Source organism: Ylistrum balloti, unplaced genomic scaffold (genome assembly GCF_031769215.1).
Source record: "Ylistrum balloti isolate Yb309-2 unplaced genomic scaffold, AGI_CSIRO_Ybal_v1 Utg370194, whole genome shotgun sequence".
In the NCBI taxonomy this organism is placed as follows: Eukaryota; Metazoa; Mollusca; class Bivalvia; order Pectinida; family Pectinidae; genus Ylistrum; species Ylistrum balloti.
This window is the reverse complement of record NW_026782172.1, coordinates 96,743-115,218: the sequence shown is the minus strand read 5'-3', so window position 1 is coordinate 115,218 and position 18,476 is coordinate 96,743. Positions and strand designations below refer to the sequence as shown.

Sequence of the window (18,476 nt, the reverse complement as noted above, 5' to 3'; positions counted from 1 at the left end):
GTTTATTATCTTGCACCCTATAATTTCGTCTAAAATATGATTTTGATATATCCAAACCAATCTCGTCACACCGAATAAGTGGCAGTTTAACAATTCATAATGTTTTACTGTCTCACGATAACTTTACAGTGGTTCGAGGGAGACCCGATCGGTCATGAGAAAGACTTCGATGTGCAGGGTTATAAACGGGAAGAAAGACTTAGAGATTTTGCTCCATGTAGTGAGAATATAAAAAAACTCACTATCAAATTTGCTGACGTTTGCAACAATAGATGTACTAGATTCAATTTGTATATTTTTGTTGGTTTAATTGAACTGGGATTGGAAAAGTACATTACGAACTTATCCAAAACGTCTTTTCCACAAAACATCTGCATATATTTAAGAAAAGATAGCACATTTAAAGTTAGTAAAGCTTCCAAGTACGAGATATGGACCCCTGAACTACATGGTTGACTATGGAGTCTAAATCAGCCCGCCCAAGAGTAAAGCCTGACGTCTTAAGTATTGTTGACAATATTGCCCCGTTTATCTCCCGACTGTTAACCTTGGACTACACTACAGAGATAGCACGACGACCAGGAAACAAAACCGTACTTTTAGAAGCGGCTTATCTTTGGTAGAAGGAAGTATTGGAGAAAAATACATGATAAACAATATGTTCGGTGCTGGCACATTTAATGGGCTTTTTTCCTGACTAAACAGAATCAGAACAATAGCTTCAGACTGCATTATGTGGAGATTTTAACATTACTGAAAATAATAGAAAAGTTGTATGTTTTATTAATTCATTTCAATTAATCATCTTCATTGTAAAACGTTCTTATTCTAAAACGGGATATTAATTAAGTACTTGGTACTGGTATGACCAAAATTTTATCTGGCACGTGGCACCAATCCAAGGAATGCTACGTTCTCAGTACAAACAAGGTATACAAGAATGTATTTACATATCAGAAATATATTTCTGTAATTACTAAGGCGTTCATAATATACATGAATGAGAATGATTCCTTGCCTGGAATAGTTGTTAACTGAAAGTATCTAACAGTCGTATATGTTTTGAGAAACTGTGGTTCACTTTAAATGAGATTTATGAAATTATTTTTTCATCAGTGTCTCAGTGTTCAATTGAATAAATGAGACGTAAGCTAAAACGAAAACATGAATATCAATATTGCGACGTAAATGGAGATTTGCTGTTTTGTAAGTTATACAGTTTTATTTAAATACAGACGGCTTTGCTTCACAGAATATCTATCCTCAGGAAGTCACATCGGGATGTGGTGGTTAATAGTTCAGTCACTTAATGCACCATTCTTCCGAGAGGCACACTATCTATATATAAACACGATCTGTTGATTTGTAGTGTAAATATACCTGTACATATCAAACGTTCACAGACCTTCATCTCTTAGCACATACATCATCACGTGATCATGAATATAGATGTAAGAATATGCTGATAAAATTGTATATCTCCTAATAATGTTTCTTTAGTTTAAAATGTTAAAAACTTGATACCTTCAATACACGCAGAAGTATTTGATTTACAAGTCACCGAAACACTATCTATTACCAGCCAACTCTTAAAACTGCATCGGAATGAAGAGGACGATCGGAATGTCTTACATCAAAATACAATGGAAGTTTGATCCATTCCTAGATCGAAGACATATTTTATCTCGAAGTGTTAGTGTATGGAACGACAAATGAGTCTTATGATTGGTATGTTTTATGGCTGATGTCGTAAATGTTAACGCACCTGTACACAGCCTAATTGAAACGAATGCAGCATTCTGTTAGAACCACACAGAGGATTGTAATAAAGACACGCAAATGAATAACACGTTTTATTACATCTTAAAAAACATATATATCATAGTCATGTAATCAAGCAAAGTGCATTACACAGCTGATTAGTGTTTTTACGACTCGTCAATGAGAATAAAGTCTAAAGTTTGAAACCTGAGAGTCAACTGAGGAAGTGATCGAATGAGATGTCAAATCTTGATAAAGAGGTGCACAAGCCAAATAATTCAGTAAAATGTCACATATCTAGTGTCTTACATATGTAGTGTCTTACATATGTAGTGTCTCGCATATCTAGTGTCTTACATATCTATTGTCTTACATATAAAGTGTCTCACATATCTAGTGTCTTACATATCTAGTGTCTTACATATGTAGTGTCTTACATATCTAGTGTCTTACATATATAGTGTCTTACATATGTAGTGTCTTACAGGTCTAATGTCTCACATATCTAGTGTCTTACATATCTAGTGTCTCATTTATCTAGTGTCTATCACCTGTATTTCGACGATTGTACAAAAGCCACACAATTGATTGACGCCTTTTTATTCAAATTTATAATTTGATAGAGTAGAGCCATTTTATCAACTACACTGCAATGTAAGCTGCTTTGTCTTCACAAGAACTCGTCAGTGGTGTTAAGGGCCTAAAGGGCCTGGGAGGCTACTAACGAAAACCAAGTGTGAGTAATGAGTATTAGTTTTGCACAAGAGTAGTAATAATCAGCTGATTGTGTAGCTAATTACACTGACTCGTAACAACAGATACTGAAACCCGACAAATATGTGTTCCGTGGTCTTTACCGGTAGTGATCTAGACGACACCACTTCCGGAGTAACTACCAACAATCCACCGAACACCGAATGACACTGGTGTGTACAATATCATGTCTTAGATTTACATATCGAAGGAGTAAATGTGTATTGTTTGTGAAAATGATATTGATGTCACCACTACCTCAGTAACTACCATAGAGTCAGGCGAATGTGTACAATAACCACCCACTACGGTAAAACACATGTATTACATCTATGTTAAAGAACATTCTTAAGTAACTTGTCTCCGTCCAGCTACACAAGTGAAGGAATCAACTATTGATATCTATAAAGCTGTACGTAAGTACAGAGATAAAAGGATCAATGCGCTGACAGTGATTGGTTTATAGTGACCTATGATTAAGGTGACAGGTTCCACATAAGTGGAGGTGTCCGGTTTTATTACAGGCAAGATTTGCACCTGAAATATATTGGATTTGAGATAAGTTTATAAATGCTGTGCCCACGTCAGTCGCAATCCTTGTAAACCCTAACATATATACAATTTTACCTGCTGTTAAAAGAGAGAATCTTTTAAGATATTGAGGAAGTATGTAACGGTCAACCATGTTATCTATAACATATATATCACTATAACACACAGTTATTGGGGTATCTCAAGGTTCTGCAGATTTTTCATGTTCATTTCGTATCTATTATATATAGAGATCAATCAAAAGTAAGAAAACGATATTCCTTCATGTACACCCATACAAACAAAATCGATAGGTGAACGGATAGACTCAAAATACGTCATGTAATCAACGTTTTATAGTTTTCATAGGATTATCTTTTTTATTTTGTTCCGTCGAATTTAAAAGTAAGCTGATGACGTGTGTACTGTAGGATCTAAATTTGAACTGATGATGTGTGTGTACAGAAATGTCTATAATTAGACTTAACAGTAAAAAGACTATCAATAGTTTAGACAAATTCGTGTTGACAAAGATACAGGCTTTTAACAAAGCAAGGAACATGCTTTAAGAACTTGTCACCATGGAAGATTCTGATCCAAAGGAGATTCAAGATAAGAGGTGAGTACATTTCTGACAACTGATGTACAGTGTTCGGGTAACTTTTACAACGCAAGGCCAGTAAGGCAGGTTATTGAATGCTAAATTCCAGTACATTGGTAAATATTTGAAAATGATATTGCGGAATTATTTACAAGATTAACTACTATAGACAAGAGCACAATCATACATTTGGAATGAGATCAAAGTTAAAATAAATCTTCTATAATCTTTCAGTTCCTATGTCACAATCTGTTAGACAATTATGTGTGACTTTCGACGACTATACTGACTTATTCGTCAGAATTTTCTAACTGGTTCAGGTATAGTGATATAGGTATAAGGCTAACTTCCGAGGCATGATGGCACGCATTTTCTTATAACTCTATAAATATGTTAAATAGCAGTTCCGAACTTTCACCAGTATGAATATAGTACCAATGGCGTCTAAAGGGAGGGAATACAATCAGGGAATGAACCGTGTTTAACCAGAATTTTCATAACATAAGGATGTATTAATCTGAGAAATCAATAAAAAAAAAACAATCAAAATGTCTCTCTGATGATGGTATTTGAAGGTTTTAACTTAGTTTGAAAGTAGTTTTTTGAAAAATGTGTATCTGCACTACTTTTTTCCGGTACAGGCGTCAGAATATGTGTAACAGGAAAACATATTTCTAGTTAATATTTTTTTCACCATAAATAACAGATGTTCTCTCAAAATATCATGGCATCCAGTTTTATTATAATCTTTCGTCTTTCATTACAACGCAACGCTATGAACAACCCCAAAAAAAATTAAATGTTCCAAAATGACTTAATTCCTTATCAAACCATCTTCTTGTTAAGTTTTTGAAAGGTCATTTTTTCATATTTGGATATAGAAGTATTCGAGGATATTTTTCACGATTAAAAAAAATTACTTATTCATTTATTATTTTTATTTTTTTTATTTACTTATCTATTTTTTTTTTTTTTTTTTTTTTACAATTTTCACCAAAATAGCCATTTTTGTCGGAGAAACAAGTTGAAATATTCGTTAACGGATGCTAAAAATCGTGAAAGAGGTCTAACAAGACGGAATACACACATTTGAAATCTGGGATTTGTGGTGATAATGCATGCAAAAATTTATGTTGAAATCTACCCAAGACTTACATAGTTATACTGAAGAGAAGTACCTTAGCGACCAGAAAACATTGGAATTGTTGACGCTGTTAACCGAATCACGCCGTCAACTTCACCGTCAAAAATTAGTCAACAAGGGCAATCTCTTCAGAGTGTCATAAAAATCGGTCTTTTTGAGGTATCGAGTATTACGTAAGAAAACAAAGCGTATAAAAGCACATAAGCCCAAGCTACGAAAAATAAGTTATGTTTTAATTAATTTGATATCGAATTATGACTTACTTCCGGTCAAACGTTAACAGAATTTATCTATAAAGTAGGTTCAGACTTTGAAGAGTAAGTAATGGACTTGTTGATTGTTAATTATCTAATTGTAAATTGTTTAATTGTTTATTATTTAATTGCGTATTAATTAATTATTTAATTGTTTAATTGTTAATTGTTAATTATTTGCTTAGATTTTATCATTTTCCGTACAGTTACGATGTCAACATACATACGTTTCACTGGAAGAGTTTTAAAAATGTGAAAACAATAAAGGTTTGCTTGTTTGAGGTTCACAAAACTCGTCCTGGCGGTTCTTGTTATCACAAGCACTCTTAGATGTATAAATGGCAATACGGGTATGTGTAAACATGCATTATCAAAATATATCGCGAATAAATGATAAAATATCTGTCTCACAAAGAAAACAACATGTTATATAACGACAAGTTAGATAATTTTTTTTTATCTTTTTGTAACATTATAAAGCTTCACACACTTGCGCCTTCAGTGCTGATAAAAAAATCACGTTTACTAAACACGGAAGATATTCATACCACACTCACAAGCGTAAACAAAAATAAAACCGATGAATATTATAACGATACTGATAGTATTGGCCACATCTACCAGGATTCATCTTTATCATAAAGGACATATTTTGCATTCCGCCCTTGTTGACTGACTGTAAGAAAATTTGTCTCTTTATCACATTTTGTCTCACTTGGCTCCACATTTCTTTGACTTTAGGGATAATCGCCAAGCGGGGAGGGTTTGGGGTTCTGTCACCTGGCTGAGACAGCTTAAGTCTATAAAATAAGATGCAGCGTCTTTAAAAAAAGTGCTGAAAAATCTGGTTATCCCATTGTAGTACAGAGTACTGACATTATACAAGTGTTCATGAGCGACCCCAGTATCCATGGGCAGCATAAAATATGTAATTAGTTGTTGTAAGGATGTATAACCCAACAAAGATTACCATTGTGTCTTAATTATTGTAGTATAAGGGAAAGACTGGGGACGTTGATGCACCATAAAGTGATGCATACTATTTCCATGTGTCTACTCTTTTTGGACGCCATCTTTGTTCTGCTTCTCCTCCTCGTGGACCTTGACGTTATACCAGGTAAGTGTAAAAAAGACAAGAAAATAGCAACATGTCTCTACATAGTCATGATTTTGACACAATTATTCATAATTGCCATTAATACTCTTCAGAAAAGGTATAAACCAGTTCAGCTCTACTTTATTTAGAAATGACGTCAGTCACATTATGAAATATTCTTCACCTAGATTCGACTAATTTTAACGCCATTGTAATAACACTATACACATCATGTTACAAACCATTATGTTCTATGATATGTATGTACATACATTTTTGTTTATGTGAATACAACAAAATAAATGATATCTATATACGATGATGTCTTTCCAGAGAATATTTTCTTCAGGTTAATGTCAATAGAATAGAAGTTCTTATAACACAACCAGTAGAAGATTAGAGTGTGACGTTCCGATGACTACACAGTCACTTTCATCTTATAACACAACCAGTAGAATATTAGAGTGTGACGTTCCGATGACTACACGGTCACTTTCATCTTATAACACAACCAGTAGAAGATTAGAGTGTGACGTTCCGATGACTACACAGTCACTTTCATCTTATAACACAACCAGTAGAAGATTAGAGTGTGACGTTTCGATGATTACATGGTCACTTTCATCTTATAACACAACCAGTAGAAGATTACAGCGTGACGTTTCGGTGACTACATGGTCACTTTCATTAGACAAATAACTTGTGTAGAGCGAACAAGCACGAAACGTCACACTCTAATTTTCTAATAAGATGAAAGTGACCATGTAGTCATCGAAACGTCACACTCTAATCTTCTACTGGTTGTGTTAGGAAGATGAAGGTGACCGTGTAGTCATCGGAACGTCACACTCTTATCTTCTACTGGTTGTGCTATAAGATGAAGGTGACTGTGTAGTCATCGAAACGTCACACTCTAATCTTCTACTTGTTGTGTTAGGAAGATGAAGGTGACCGTGTAGTCATCGGAACGTCACACTCTTATCTTTTTCTGGTTTTGTTATAAGAACTTTTTGTCTACTTATTTTCATTTGTTCAAAGGAATATATTGAAAGCTAATTTATATATGTTTTTCAAAATTGTTTAAACCTATTTTAATTATCCCGTATACCAGGTTTTATTCATATGATTTGAGGTAAAATTTCACATATTTACATATATCGAAAATAGTGAAACTTACACAATTGGTTAGTACTGTGGTGGAAGTGGATCTCCTTGTCGTGTGCCTGTAGTATGCAGTAATTCGCTAGGGCGAGTTGTCTTGTCAAATCAGAATGCCCTGGGCGACTCGGCCACCGACTAACCTTTGTTGGTCAGTCTACAGCTTGTCGCGTCAGTGAGCACACGGGTTTTCACAGCTCCGTTCACTGCCGTGTTGTAGACCTTGCGATAGCCTGCATTCGTTAATGTTTGCCTATTCTACATTGGTGTCAGAAGTATTTGTTTGGTAGTCGGGAATTCACCGTATATATTTCCGAATATCCCGGCCTTTCAGGACAGTTGTCCATTTTTTCCTTCCCCTTTCCCAATTCTTGTATACCCCCAATTTATTCCTTCTATTACCCTTCCCGCATTACTGTTATATTTCTTCATTACTTTCACACAATTACCCAAGAGCACACCACTCACTCTCCTATCCCCGCATACATAATCCTAAACACCACATCAAAACTTTATAAATAAATATTGGTGATAAGACATGTCGGGCCCATTAAACATCAATGTTGCCTCGGCTGAGGAATTAAGAGATATTCCCGGTATAGGGGAGAAGAGAGCTAAAGTCCTTATAGCAAAACGTGCTGAATTAGGGTCTCTCACGCTGGAGGATGTCAAGATGCTAACTGAGATTCCTTCCACAATATGGGACCCCCTTGTGAAAAAGGGCAATGTTTCATTTGAGCCTCTCGATAACCCGGGAGGTAATTCTATGGAAAATCCTGTCAGTAATGTCCAATATGAGCTGGTTGTATTGACGGAGAAACTGAGGAAATTTGAGACAGTTATCCGTACTCAGCAGGAGGAACTGGCTGAGAGAGACAAGCATTTTAAGCAAACGCTTGAGGAAATGAGGGAGGCTCATAGAGAGGAATTGGATGAACAGAGAGAATATTTTGAAAAGAGGGAACAGATGCTGGAGGAAAAACTGAAAATTGGGCCAACTCCGTTGACTGTTAAAGAAGAGCAAACCTCGTTATTCAGCCCCGCAGCTACCTTAATGAGTAAAATGGCTGATGTGGCCCCTGGTGGGGTGTATGGTGGTGCAAGAGAGCGGCAATCCCGGCCAGTGTCAACTGAGAGGAAAGAAAGGTCAACTGTTCCGCCTGGGAATTGGGAAGATGGGAGAAGAAAACCGAGATTCTTGCAGCACGATGATCGGGGTCAGAAAATTAAGATGCCCACCTATGATGGCAAGTCCGAATGGAGACCCTACCATCTACAGTTTTCTCATATAGCCAATCGATATAATTGGGATGACGATGAAAGGCTTGACAAGTTTGTGGAGTGCCTGCGGGAGAAAGCTCTGAAATTTTTCAGTACCCAGCCTGTCTCAGTACGGAGGAACTTCATAGCACTCTGTCAGAAAATGAATGAACGGTTTGGGAAGAAGGACCTTCCACCCATTGTTCGGCGACAACTCCAGGATTTAAAACAACTTCCCGAGGAGTCCATAGAGGAGTACGCAGAAAGGGCCATGGAACTTGCTTCAGATGGGTTCCCAGACCTTGATGAAAAGGGAAGGGAGATGTTAGCCGTTGACGGGTTATTGAAAGGTCTGAAGAATAAAAATGCTGCTCTAACAGCCATGGACAAGAACCCCTGTTCACTTGATGAGGCGGTGAAATTTGTGAAGAGCTCCATAACCAACCAAAGGGTCATTCTCGGGTCAAAAGGGCTTAGCCCAGATGTTAAACGGGTTTCGTTTCGTGGGTTGGATTGCGAGGAATATGGCGTTAGGGAAACAAAATTTGAGCTACCCCCATCTAACATCCTAATGGACAAGATAAAAAAGACAGAGGAAGATATGGCAGAGGTTAAGAAGGCACTCGGCCGAATCTTTGCGAAACTTGAGAATATTGATAAGCCTGGGTCCCCTAATGCCAGGGTTCGGTCGAACCGTTCGCCGTCACCTCAGGAGAGGTCTTCTGCATGTTTCGGTTGTGGAGTAGAAGGCCACTTCCTCAAGGACTGCCCGACCAAGTCAGCTTCCACCTCGGTCAGACGGAATAGGTCACCGTCGCCCCAACAGCGTTCATCTTCACCTTTAAACTTCCAAGGGCAGAGGAAATAGGCCAATCCTCCGCCCACCAAGATAACTTTGGCCAACCGTTCCCGAAGAAACTAACAGAAGTACGTATGTATACGCTCGAAGCTCCGTCTGCTAGGACCCTTTACATTCCTGTGGTCGTAAATGGCACTTGCCTAAAAGCAGTCGTCGATACTGCTGCTCAGATATCTGTAATAAACTCAAAATTACTTAAAGAGCTGGATGTTGGAACTGAACTTGAGGAGGAAGTTTTCTTAACTGGGATTGGGAAGAACTCCAAGGTTAGGGCAAGTTTCATACGCGATGTACCAGTTGACATTAATGGGAATGTGTTCAAGTTGACACTAGTTGCCGCTGACATAAGTGACCAGATGATACTGGGAATCGACTTCTTAGAGGCACATAGTGCCAAAGTAAACCTATCTCCCTGTTCAGTGCTGTTAGATAGCAAGGATACTGGAGCAGAAATGGAAGGGTCTACAGTTTGCAAGAGCCAACCGGTTTTTACGCTCTGTAGAAAAGTAACTATCCCTCCCCGCACAATGAAGGTTACTGCAGTCTCTAGCAACGCATCTCCAAACTGTGATTTTGTTATCCAGCCCTGCAATAGTCTAAAGGGCCTGTTGACGCCTGCTTCCTTGCAGAGTGGAGACGGTCGGAAAAGGGAGTACAGTATCGCTTTGCTGAACCCTACAGATAATTTTTTGTCTCTCAAAAGAGGTCCGACGTTTGGTAGTGGTTCAGACGTCATCGCAGTATTGGATGAAGAGGTCAGGCATTACAGTGTAAAGACAACTAAACCAGTACTAGTGGAGGACGGAAGAGAGGGTGTTGAACTGAAGGAATTACAGGATAACTTTCCGGATCACCTCAAAGACCTGCTGACCAGATCTTGCTCCCAGCTTAATACATCCCAATGTGTTCAGGTGGCGAGGCTTTTATTACAGTTCCAGGATGTATTTGCGCGAAGTGACTTGGACCTAGGGCTGTTCAGGGGTGACATAAAGCATAGGATAGACACCGCCGGAGCAAAACCAATTAGACAGCGCATGCGGAGGACACCTGTTGGTTTTGAGAAGGAGGAAGAGCAACATTTGTTCCAAATGCCAGAAAAGGGGTGATCAGACCATCGTCCTCAGAGTGGGCTTCACCACCTGTGTTGGTGAGGAAGAAAGATGGTGGCCTGCGATATTGTATTGACTACCGTGCACTTAACAACGTGACGGTTAAGGATGCATTCCCCCTACCTACTGTCGATACCTGTATCGATGCTTTAGCTGGAAGTTCATTCTTTAGTACACTGGACATGGCTGCAGGTTATTGGCAGGTCGAGGTAGACGAAAGGGATGTACACAAAACCGCGTTTGTCACAAAGTATGGCCTTTTCGAACATCCTCGCCTTCCTTTCGGATTATGCAACAGTCCAGCCACCTTTAGTCGGGTCATACAGCTGGTGCTTTGTGGTTTAACTTGGAAGGAATGCCTGGCATACTTGGACGATGTTATGGTTCTTGGCGTCAGTTTTGAAGTGCACCTTAAAAGTTTAGCTGAGGTGTTGTCCCGGTTCCGCCATTACAACTTAAAGTTGAAACCTAAGAAGTGTCACTTGTTCCAGACACAAGTGGTCTTTCTTGGGAAGGTAGTCAGTGCGCACGGTGTTTCCGTGAATCCAGACAGTGTAAAGGCCATTGCAGCGTGGCCACTACCGGCAAATAAGAGAGAATTGGAATCTTTCCTCGGATTTATCAATTACCATCGGGAGCACATAAAGGACTTTGCGAAGAAAGCTGCACCCCTCCACGATCTTACTGGCAAGAAGGAATTCTGTTTTGTGAATGTCCATCAGGAGGCATTTGAAACATTGAAATCGGCCATGCAAGAGGCGGTTACCCTGGCCTTTCCAAATCCTGAGGATACATACATATTGGACACAGATGCTTCAGATAGGGCCATCGGGGCAGAACTTAGCCAGCTACAGAACGGTAGGGAACAAACTATCAGCTTCGCAAGCAAGGTCCTCACTCCCTGCCAAAGGAAGTACTGCACTACCAGAAAGGAGCTTCTTGCAATAGTAGTTTTCACCAGGCAGTTCCGCCATTACCTGCTAGCCAAGCCTTTTGTGGTGAGAACTGATCATAGTAGCTTGACATGGCTCCTCAATTTCAAGAACGTAGAAGGGCAGTTAGCTAGGTGGATCGAGGAACTCTCTTCCTATGCCATGATCATACAACACCGCCCGGGGAAAGAACATCAAAATGCTGATGGCCTATCCCGCGTCCCAGATTTCCTTAGTGAGTGCAAGAACTATCGACAGAGTACAGCCCTGGAGAATTTGCCTTGTGGTGGTTGCAAATACTGCACGAGGGCGCGACAGCAATGGCAGACTTTTGAAGACGATGTGGATTATGTCGTACCACTGGCGGTTCGGAAAGTTGAGGCAACGTTCCCGAAATGTGACTGGGCTATTGCTCTGAGCCAGGAGGAGTTGAGGCAGCGCCAGCTAGAAGACAAAGATCTACAAACACTTATGAGCTGGATAGAGACAGAGCATGACCCAACACCATTCGAGTTGCAGCTAGCGGGTCCGGCTGTTCGCCATTGGTGGATGTGTAGATCCCAGCTTGAGCAGCACAGTGGAGTGCTCCATTATCGTTGGGAGGATCCAATCTGCCCGAGACGTTTGGTGATGGTGCCCCGCACGATGCAGCAGGAAGTTTTGGAAAAAGCCCATGATTTGCCATGCAGTGGACATCTAGGACAAGTGAAAACCCTGGAGAAGGTCAGGAAAATTGCTATTTGGTACGGTTTGTCCAAGGCATGTAAAGACTACGTGGCTTCCTGTAATACGTGCAACTTGAGCAAAAAAGCCAACCGTAAAGCCAAAGCGGAGCTCGGACAATACCATGCAGGGTTGCCTCTAGAACGACTTCACATGGACATACTTGGTCCTCTACCGATTTCTAACCAGGGCAATAAGTATGTCTTGATGTTAATTGATCAATTCACCAAATGGCTTGAGTGCTTTCCGATTCCCAACCAAAATTCTGAGACTGTAGCAAAAATGATGGTGGACGGATTTATCAGCCGTTTCGGATGCCCTTTGGAGCTCCACACAGACCAGGGTAAAAACATGGATGGATCAGTTGTTCGTGCTATATGTGATCTGTTACAGATAACAAAAAAACGTATTACCCCTTACCATCCTTCTTCTAATGGCCAAATTGAAAGGTACAACAGAGTCCTCCTACAGTGTATACGTTGTTTCCTCAAGGCCAAGCAGGATTCGTGGGATCAATACTTACAACAACTTGCCGGGGCCATTCGCTCTACTCAACATCGTCAGACTGGCTTCACTGCAAATCGGATGATGCTGGGAAGGGAAGTTACACAGCCACTCGATTTGATGCTCGGAACTTCCGGCAGAGTCCGTAAGTATGATGGGGCTTCCGAGTATGTCCGACAACTAGAGGAGACGTTCCAAGAGGTCCATCGAATTGCCAGAAGTAATTTGCAGGCGTCCCAACTTCGTCAAAAGAAGGACTATGACCTGCGTCTTAACCAATATCGGTTCAATGTTGGGGATGTCGTGCTTAAGATAGAGTCAGCATCGAAAGTTGGACATAGTCCGAAGTTAAGGCGTCCCTGGCGAGGTCCATATGTTATCTCACAGGTATTGTCCCCCGTCCTTTATCGCATCAAGGACAGGAAAACCAAGAAGGTTATCCATCATGACCGCCTCAAGCTGTGTGAGGATCGCGAGTTTCCGCTGTGGCTCAAGAGATGCAGGAACCAAATCCTTAGCAAAGTTGAAGATGAGCCGCCACATTCCTCGGAAAGCGAGAACGTGCAGATCTCTGATCTGTTTACTGTTGACCCCGAACTCGCATCCAATGCCGGGCAATCTCATCCCGAGAAGAATCTCGCAGTTGGGTATTCTCAGGATGAGCAGTTCTCTCAACAAGAACAGTCCCCAAAAACTTGCCTCCAGGAAGAAGAAGCCCAGAGTTCAACAGGTATCAAGCCCCCAGGTAGGCAGAGGAGACAACCTAAGTACCTGGAAGACTACCACCTGGATGCCGGATGGGATCCATGAGGGAATGACGGATATGTTCCTCTTCAAGAAAGTAAACGGGAGGGAGTGTGGTGGAAGTGGATCTCCTTGTCGTGTGCCTGTAGTATGCAGTAATTCGCTAGGGCGAGTTGTCTTGTCAAATCAGAATGCCCTGGGCGACTCGGCCACCGACTAACCTTTGTTGGTCAGTCTACAGCTTGTCGCGTCAGTGAGCACACGGGTTTTCACAGCTCCGTTCACTGCCGTGTTGTAGACCTTGCGATAGCCTGCATTCGTTAATGTTTGCCTATTCTACAGTACCCTCCAAGTCAATTTTCTGGCAATCTTTATTTTCTTCAGTACTCACCTAAATTTAAAGTCGTTAGATCTTTTGCTTTATTCCAAGGAGGAAAACGCTTTTATAAAACAGTTGAATTCAATATTTGGATTTTCTGTATTTAATTATACACGCACTCACCTCACATACACCGGGAGGCCGTCCTTAAATGACCCTATCTGTAGATAGGAAGTTAAACAATATGAAACCAAACTAACTCACCTTGCATACACCTGGAAGCCGTCCTTAAATGACCCTAACTGTTGATAAGAAGTTTAGCAATATAAACAAAACAAAACCTTTCTACAAATTTTCCATCCACTTCGTCTCCAGATAATTATCATTATGTTTAAATACTCGTAAGATATTTAAAATATAATCTGTCTCTAATCCTACTCTAATACAACAACGAAGACAATAGCTTACTATCAACCGATTTATGTTCAATATGTTCTTACAATGGAAAAGAGTACATCTTTGTTTCAGGAAGTTATACTATTTGTACATTGTCTATGTAAATATATATAGTTATATATATCTTGTAATATACAAATACATAATGTACATTGGTGGTGATAATGTTATGTATGACTGAATTGAGAATGAATTAATGACCTTGTGTTATAGTGTTTGATGATGATGAGAACCATTCCAAGAAAGAAGAAATAGAAAACGGCCTTCACTATACAAGTCTAACGATAATCTCATTGTTTGTTCTGGAGGTGAGCAGTTCTAATATTTTAGTAAAACATCCTAACACTATAACACATTATTGTATTTTCGTTCTACCTAATAAACTGAGTCTTTTGACATCACACGGGTATTTATTAAAAACTATCGGACATCCGGAAATTTTGAACTCAACCAGTGTATATTTTAACATGTTTATATACAGCTAACAATCTAACAATTTAAAAACAGATTTTGTCGGTTTCCGAGAAGTCATGGTATAACAAATTAAATATGACATCACTGTTTTGCAAGTGTACGACAATACTATACGACAATACTATACGACAATACTATACGACAATACTATACCAGGTAACACTTAAAATCATTGCTGATGGGGCCAGCTTCTTCAAAAAGAAACTAGAGGTTTGTATTTAAATAATCAACATCAAAACTGATTATAAGTTCATGGTCAAAATGATATTTTATTTGAATCACTCTACTATATGTTTACGGGATCTATCTATATATACGTATTGTATACATTTTACGCTAGACTATGAACTGTTAAATAAATGAAGATAATATTTATTTGCAACATTCATGTGGAATTATTTATCTTTAAGATTATTCAATATTTGTTTTCGCTTAACATACCTACATGTACCTACATCTAGAGATTCTTGTTTGTATATAGATTAAGTATATTTAACTCTGATTGTTCTGTAGATTTTTACTTCGGATGATTTAAAGAACAAAAAACGTTTTAAGTGAATATTTTTCAGACCGGCTTCATTTTTGTACCATCACTTGGAGGCTTACACATCTTAATTATAGCAAATGTTTATTTCAATAAAAATAAGAGCACAGGCCTGTTTTTGATTTACTTGTATATATGTATGTGATCAGTTTCGGTTGGGGAATGACATGCCCTGTCTCCCTTATGTCCAATAATACCCGCGAGGACATTAAGGGGTTGTGCTGAAGTTTTATTCTAGTTTAAGAACATGTTTGGTGATATGGACGGCTCCTCTCTACCAGATTTCTCTCACCAATCTCACTTTCCTGTTTTCCCTCGTACCCTGAAAGGCCGAATGGCCGTAATAAATAAAGAAATACCTGAATTGTTTTTTTTTCTCGTGCAGGTGCTCGATGGAATAATAGTCTTTGTGTCCTTTGTGTTGGATATCGCTCTGTCTCTGTCCCACGTCAGCAATCTTGTGAGAGACGCTGTTATTCTGTTGATCCTACTCAGACTCTGGCGCTTCTTTAAGCTCCTATTTTGTAAGTAGATAATTTGTTACTTAAGACAACACGCCCGGCACGCTATCTAACAAACCAGTCAGCAAATAAAACATCCGTATACAAAGATGAAACGCGCCTTAATTTTTTCAGATTAATAAAATAAGCAATATGTTTACATGTAATATGCAGCAGTTAACTTCGAATATTGGACCATACTTCTTCTTTATTCTTGGCGTATACAACAACATCATTATACTAATCAGGTTTCTAACGTCAATAACAGTTATCGGAGTTATCTCCCTTATCATGTAGTTTCTTTTTACAAATGTGGCTTCCGTGAAATAAAAACAAACAGGAGCGAGGAATGTTTTCTTACGCCCTACAAGCACTAAACAGAGACGATATAGCTGACAGATACAGTATTAATCACTATTTGGTTCTACGGTATTTAATTCTAAATTTGTACTTTCGTGCAATTTCCGATATCATTCTAAACAGGTGTCAAGTGACCGTGATATACTAAATCAAATGATTTCTTATTTATTGTAGCTGTTAACACGTTTGTGAGGAAAGACATTCAGAAACAGGTCGACGCCGAGAGAGAACTTCGTCTTCAGGCAGAGAAAGAGCGAGACGACGCCCTAGATAAACTCAAAACCACTGAAGAACAGTGCCAACGATCTATGGTTCTTAATAGTAAGGAAGAAATAAATCAAAATGAGAATAACGCTACATAAAAATCGAATCACACAAATACGTGATTAATTCAATATGAACATATCAGCAAACCTTCTTTCCTGATTTGGCGATTCCCTTATATTTTACTCCATTGAATGTTGTTAGACGATATTGTACGATACATTAACATTGATTTAACTGTGAGCATGGAAGGATGACTAGGACCCTAGTATTGTGGGCTTACGATATGTTTATTTGTGACTAAGCAGTATGCACGCGGCGTTGACAATTTGACAATAACAGTATATCTGTTTCTTTGTTACAATAACAGTATTTCTGTGACATTAACAGTACATATGTGACAACGAGACATGTGATGATTTGACAATAGCAGTTCATGTCACAATGTGACAATAATAGTATATCTGTGAAACTAGCAGTTCATTTGTGACAATATGATAAAAGCACTTTATCTGTGACAATGTGATAATAACAGTATATTTGTGACAATGTGATAATAGCATTATATCTGTGATAATGTGACAATAACAGTATTTCTGTAACAATGTGACATTAACAGAATATTTATGACAATGTGACATTAACAGAATATTTATGACAATGTGACATTAACAGAATATCTGTGACAATATATCTGTGAGAATATTATGAAGTACAATAAAGTAGAGCGGTTGTGAAAATGCTAGAATGGCTATTACTCTGATCATAACACAATATCAATCAGTTATATCATACGTTACCATAGCATTACCCTACATAGCCAATTACAATATCAATTAGTCAGACAGATAGACAGACAGACAGACAATCAGTCGTTATATCATACATTACCATGGTATTACTCTACATCACCAAATACGATATTAATCAGTCAGACAGACAGACAGACAGACAGAAAGACAATCAAACAGTCGTTATATCATACATTACCATAGCATTACTTTACATTTATATGTAAAGATATTAAACGTTACGTTTAAATAATACAAATTGTTCAGGACGTACAATAGACAACAGTGATCATTCTATATAAGTGTGTGTAACATATACCGTAAGCATTTGTATGTTGGTTTGTTAAGCTATATACATAGCGAGATGGTAACTTTCCTGACTTGTCTCTGAACTCTTATTTGGTAAAAGAAATTGTTTTGGGAAAAATTGTAAGATTGAATCTTTAAAGAACATAATCGTAAAAATGAAATAAATTAAATGTCAAATCCATTATCAGATCTGTAAAAGTGTTTGGTTTGTCTTATATATTCCGTTTGAATCATCAAGTCGTATAAAAATGGAACACACAAAGTCAGCCTTTTCACATTATGTTTGATTAAATATAACAGAACCATGCATAAATTAATATCAATGAAGATAGATGTTTGACATTTATAAGATTTCTGATATTGATGATGGCTGTTATAGGAAAAACAGCTAACTGTCTATGATTTATAAATTAGCGAGCTACAGAACACTATACAGTGAACACATACTACATTATTGTTTGTGTTAGACATCCATGTACGTCAACCTTTGATTTTACATCGTGCTTAGATCTTTCAAAGTAATGACTGCGATAAATTGTCTATCTTGAAGTGTTTCCAGCAACATTTATAAAACATGTAATATATTCATGTTGTTGATCTGTTATTAGATTTATTGTGTGTATGTTGTAATATTTATACGTTATGTAATGTTTGCTATTTTCACTTCTGTGGAAATAAAAAATACTTCACCAGAGTCAATCTGTTATGACTATGTACACAGCACTCACTCTGATCAATGCAAAACTGAACCCTGTTATTAATAAAAGATGGCTTAAAAAGGACAAAACTAACGTTCAAATTATTTGATGTCATGGAGCTCTTTATATGTAAATGTAGTACTACAAAATCATTAGCATTAAATCGTATTCCACAGTTTTATAGGGCCTCTCTCGAATGTTGGCAGGTCATGTTAAAACGCCGTCCAGTTGCGACAAAAAACGAAACACTCAATCAAAGAATATTTGGAAACACCAATATCACATTAAGAAAAATCATGTTTTCTTTTAAAATTGGACTAAATCAAATATTA

The 18,476-nt window shown here is 38.3% G+C and overlaps 1 protein-coding gene across 1 annotated transcript; it reads left to right on the top strand.

The window, feature by feature from the left end:
• Positions 1–3,626: 3,626 nt before the first annotated feature.
• Positions 3,627–16,444, top strand: LOC132551314 (voltage-gated hydrogen channel 1-like). Its single transcript, XM_060215440.1, has 6 exons — positions 3,627–3,664; positions 6,037–6,161; positions 14,418–14,512; positions 14,835–14,888; positions 15,608–15,746; positions 16,257–16,444. The coding sequence occupies exons 1-6, from the start codon at positions 3,627–3,629 to the stop codon at positions 16,442–16,444; spliced, it is 639 nt and encodes a 212-aa protein (XP_060071423.1).
• The last annotated feature ends 2,032 nt before the right edge of the window (positions 16,445–18,476 follow it).

What these genes read in the sequence shown, in the direction of transcription:
- LOC132551314 (XM_060215440.1), top strand. Translation starts at nt 3,627, where the DNA reads ATGGAAGATTCTGATCCAAAGGAGATTCAAGATAAGAG. An exon ending in TCTCATTGTTTGTTCTGGAG is followed by an intron (nt 14,513 to 14,834) that starts GTGAGCAGTTCT and finishes ATACTATACCAG; the next exon opens with GTAACACTTAAAATCATTGC. An exon ending in CTTCTTTAAGCTCCTATTTT is followed by an intron (nt 15,747 to 16,256) that starts GTAAGTAGATAA and finishes TATTTATTGTAG; the next exon opens with CTGTTAACACGTTTGTGAGG.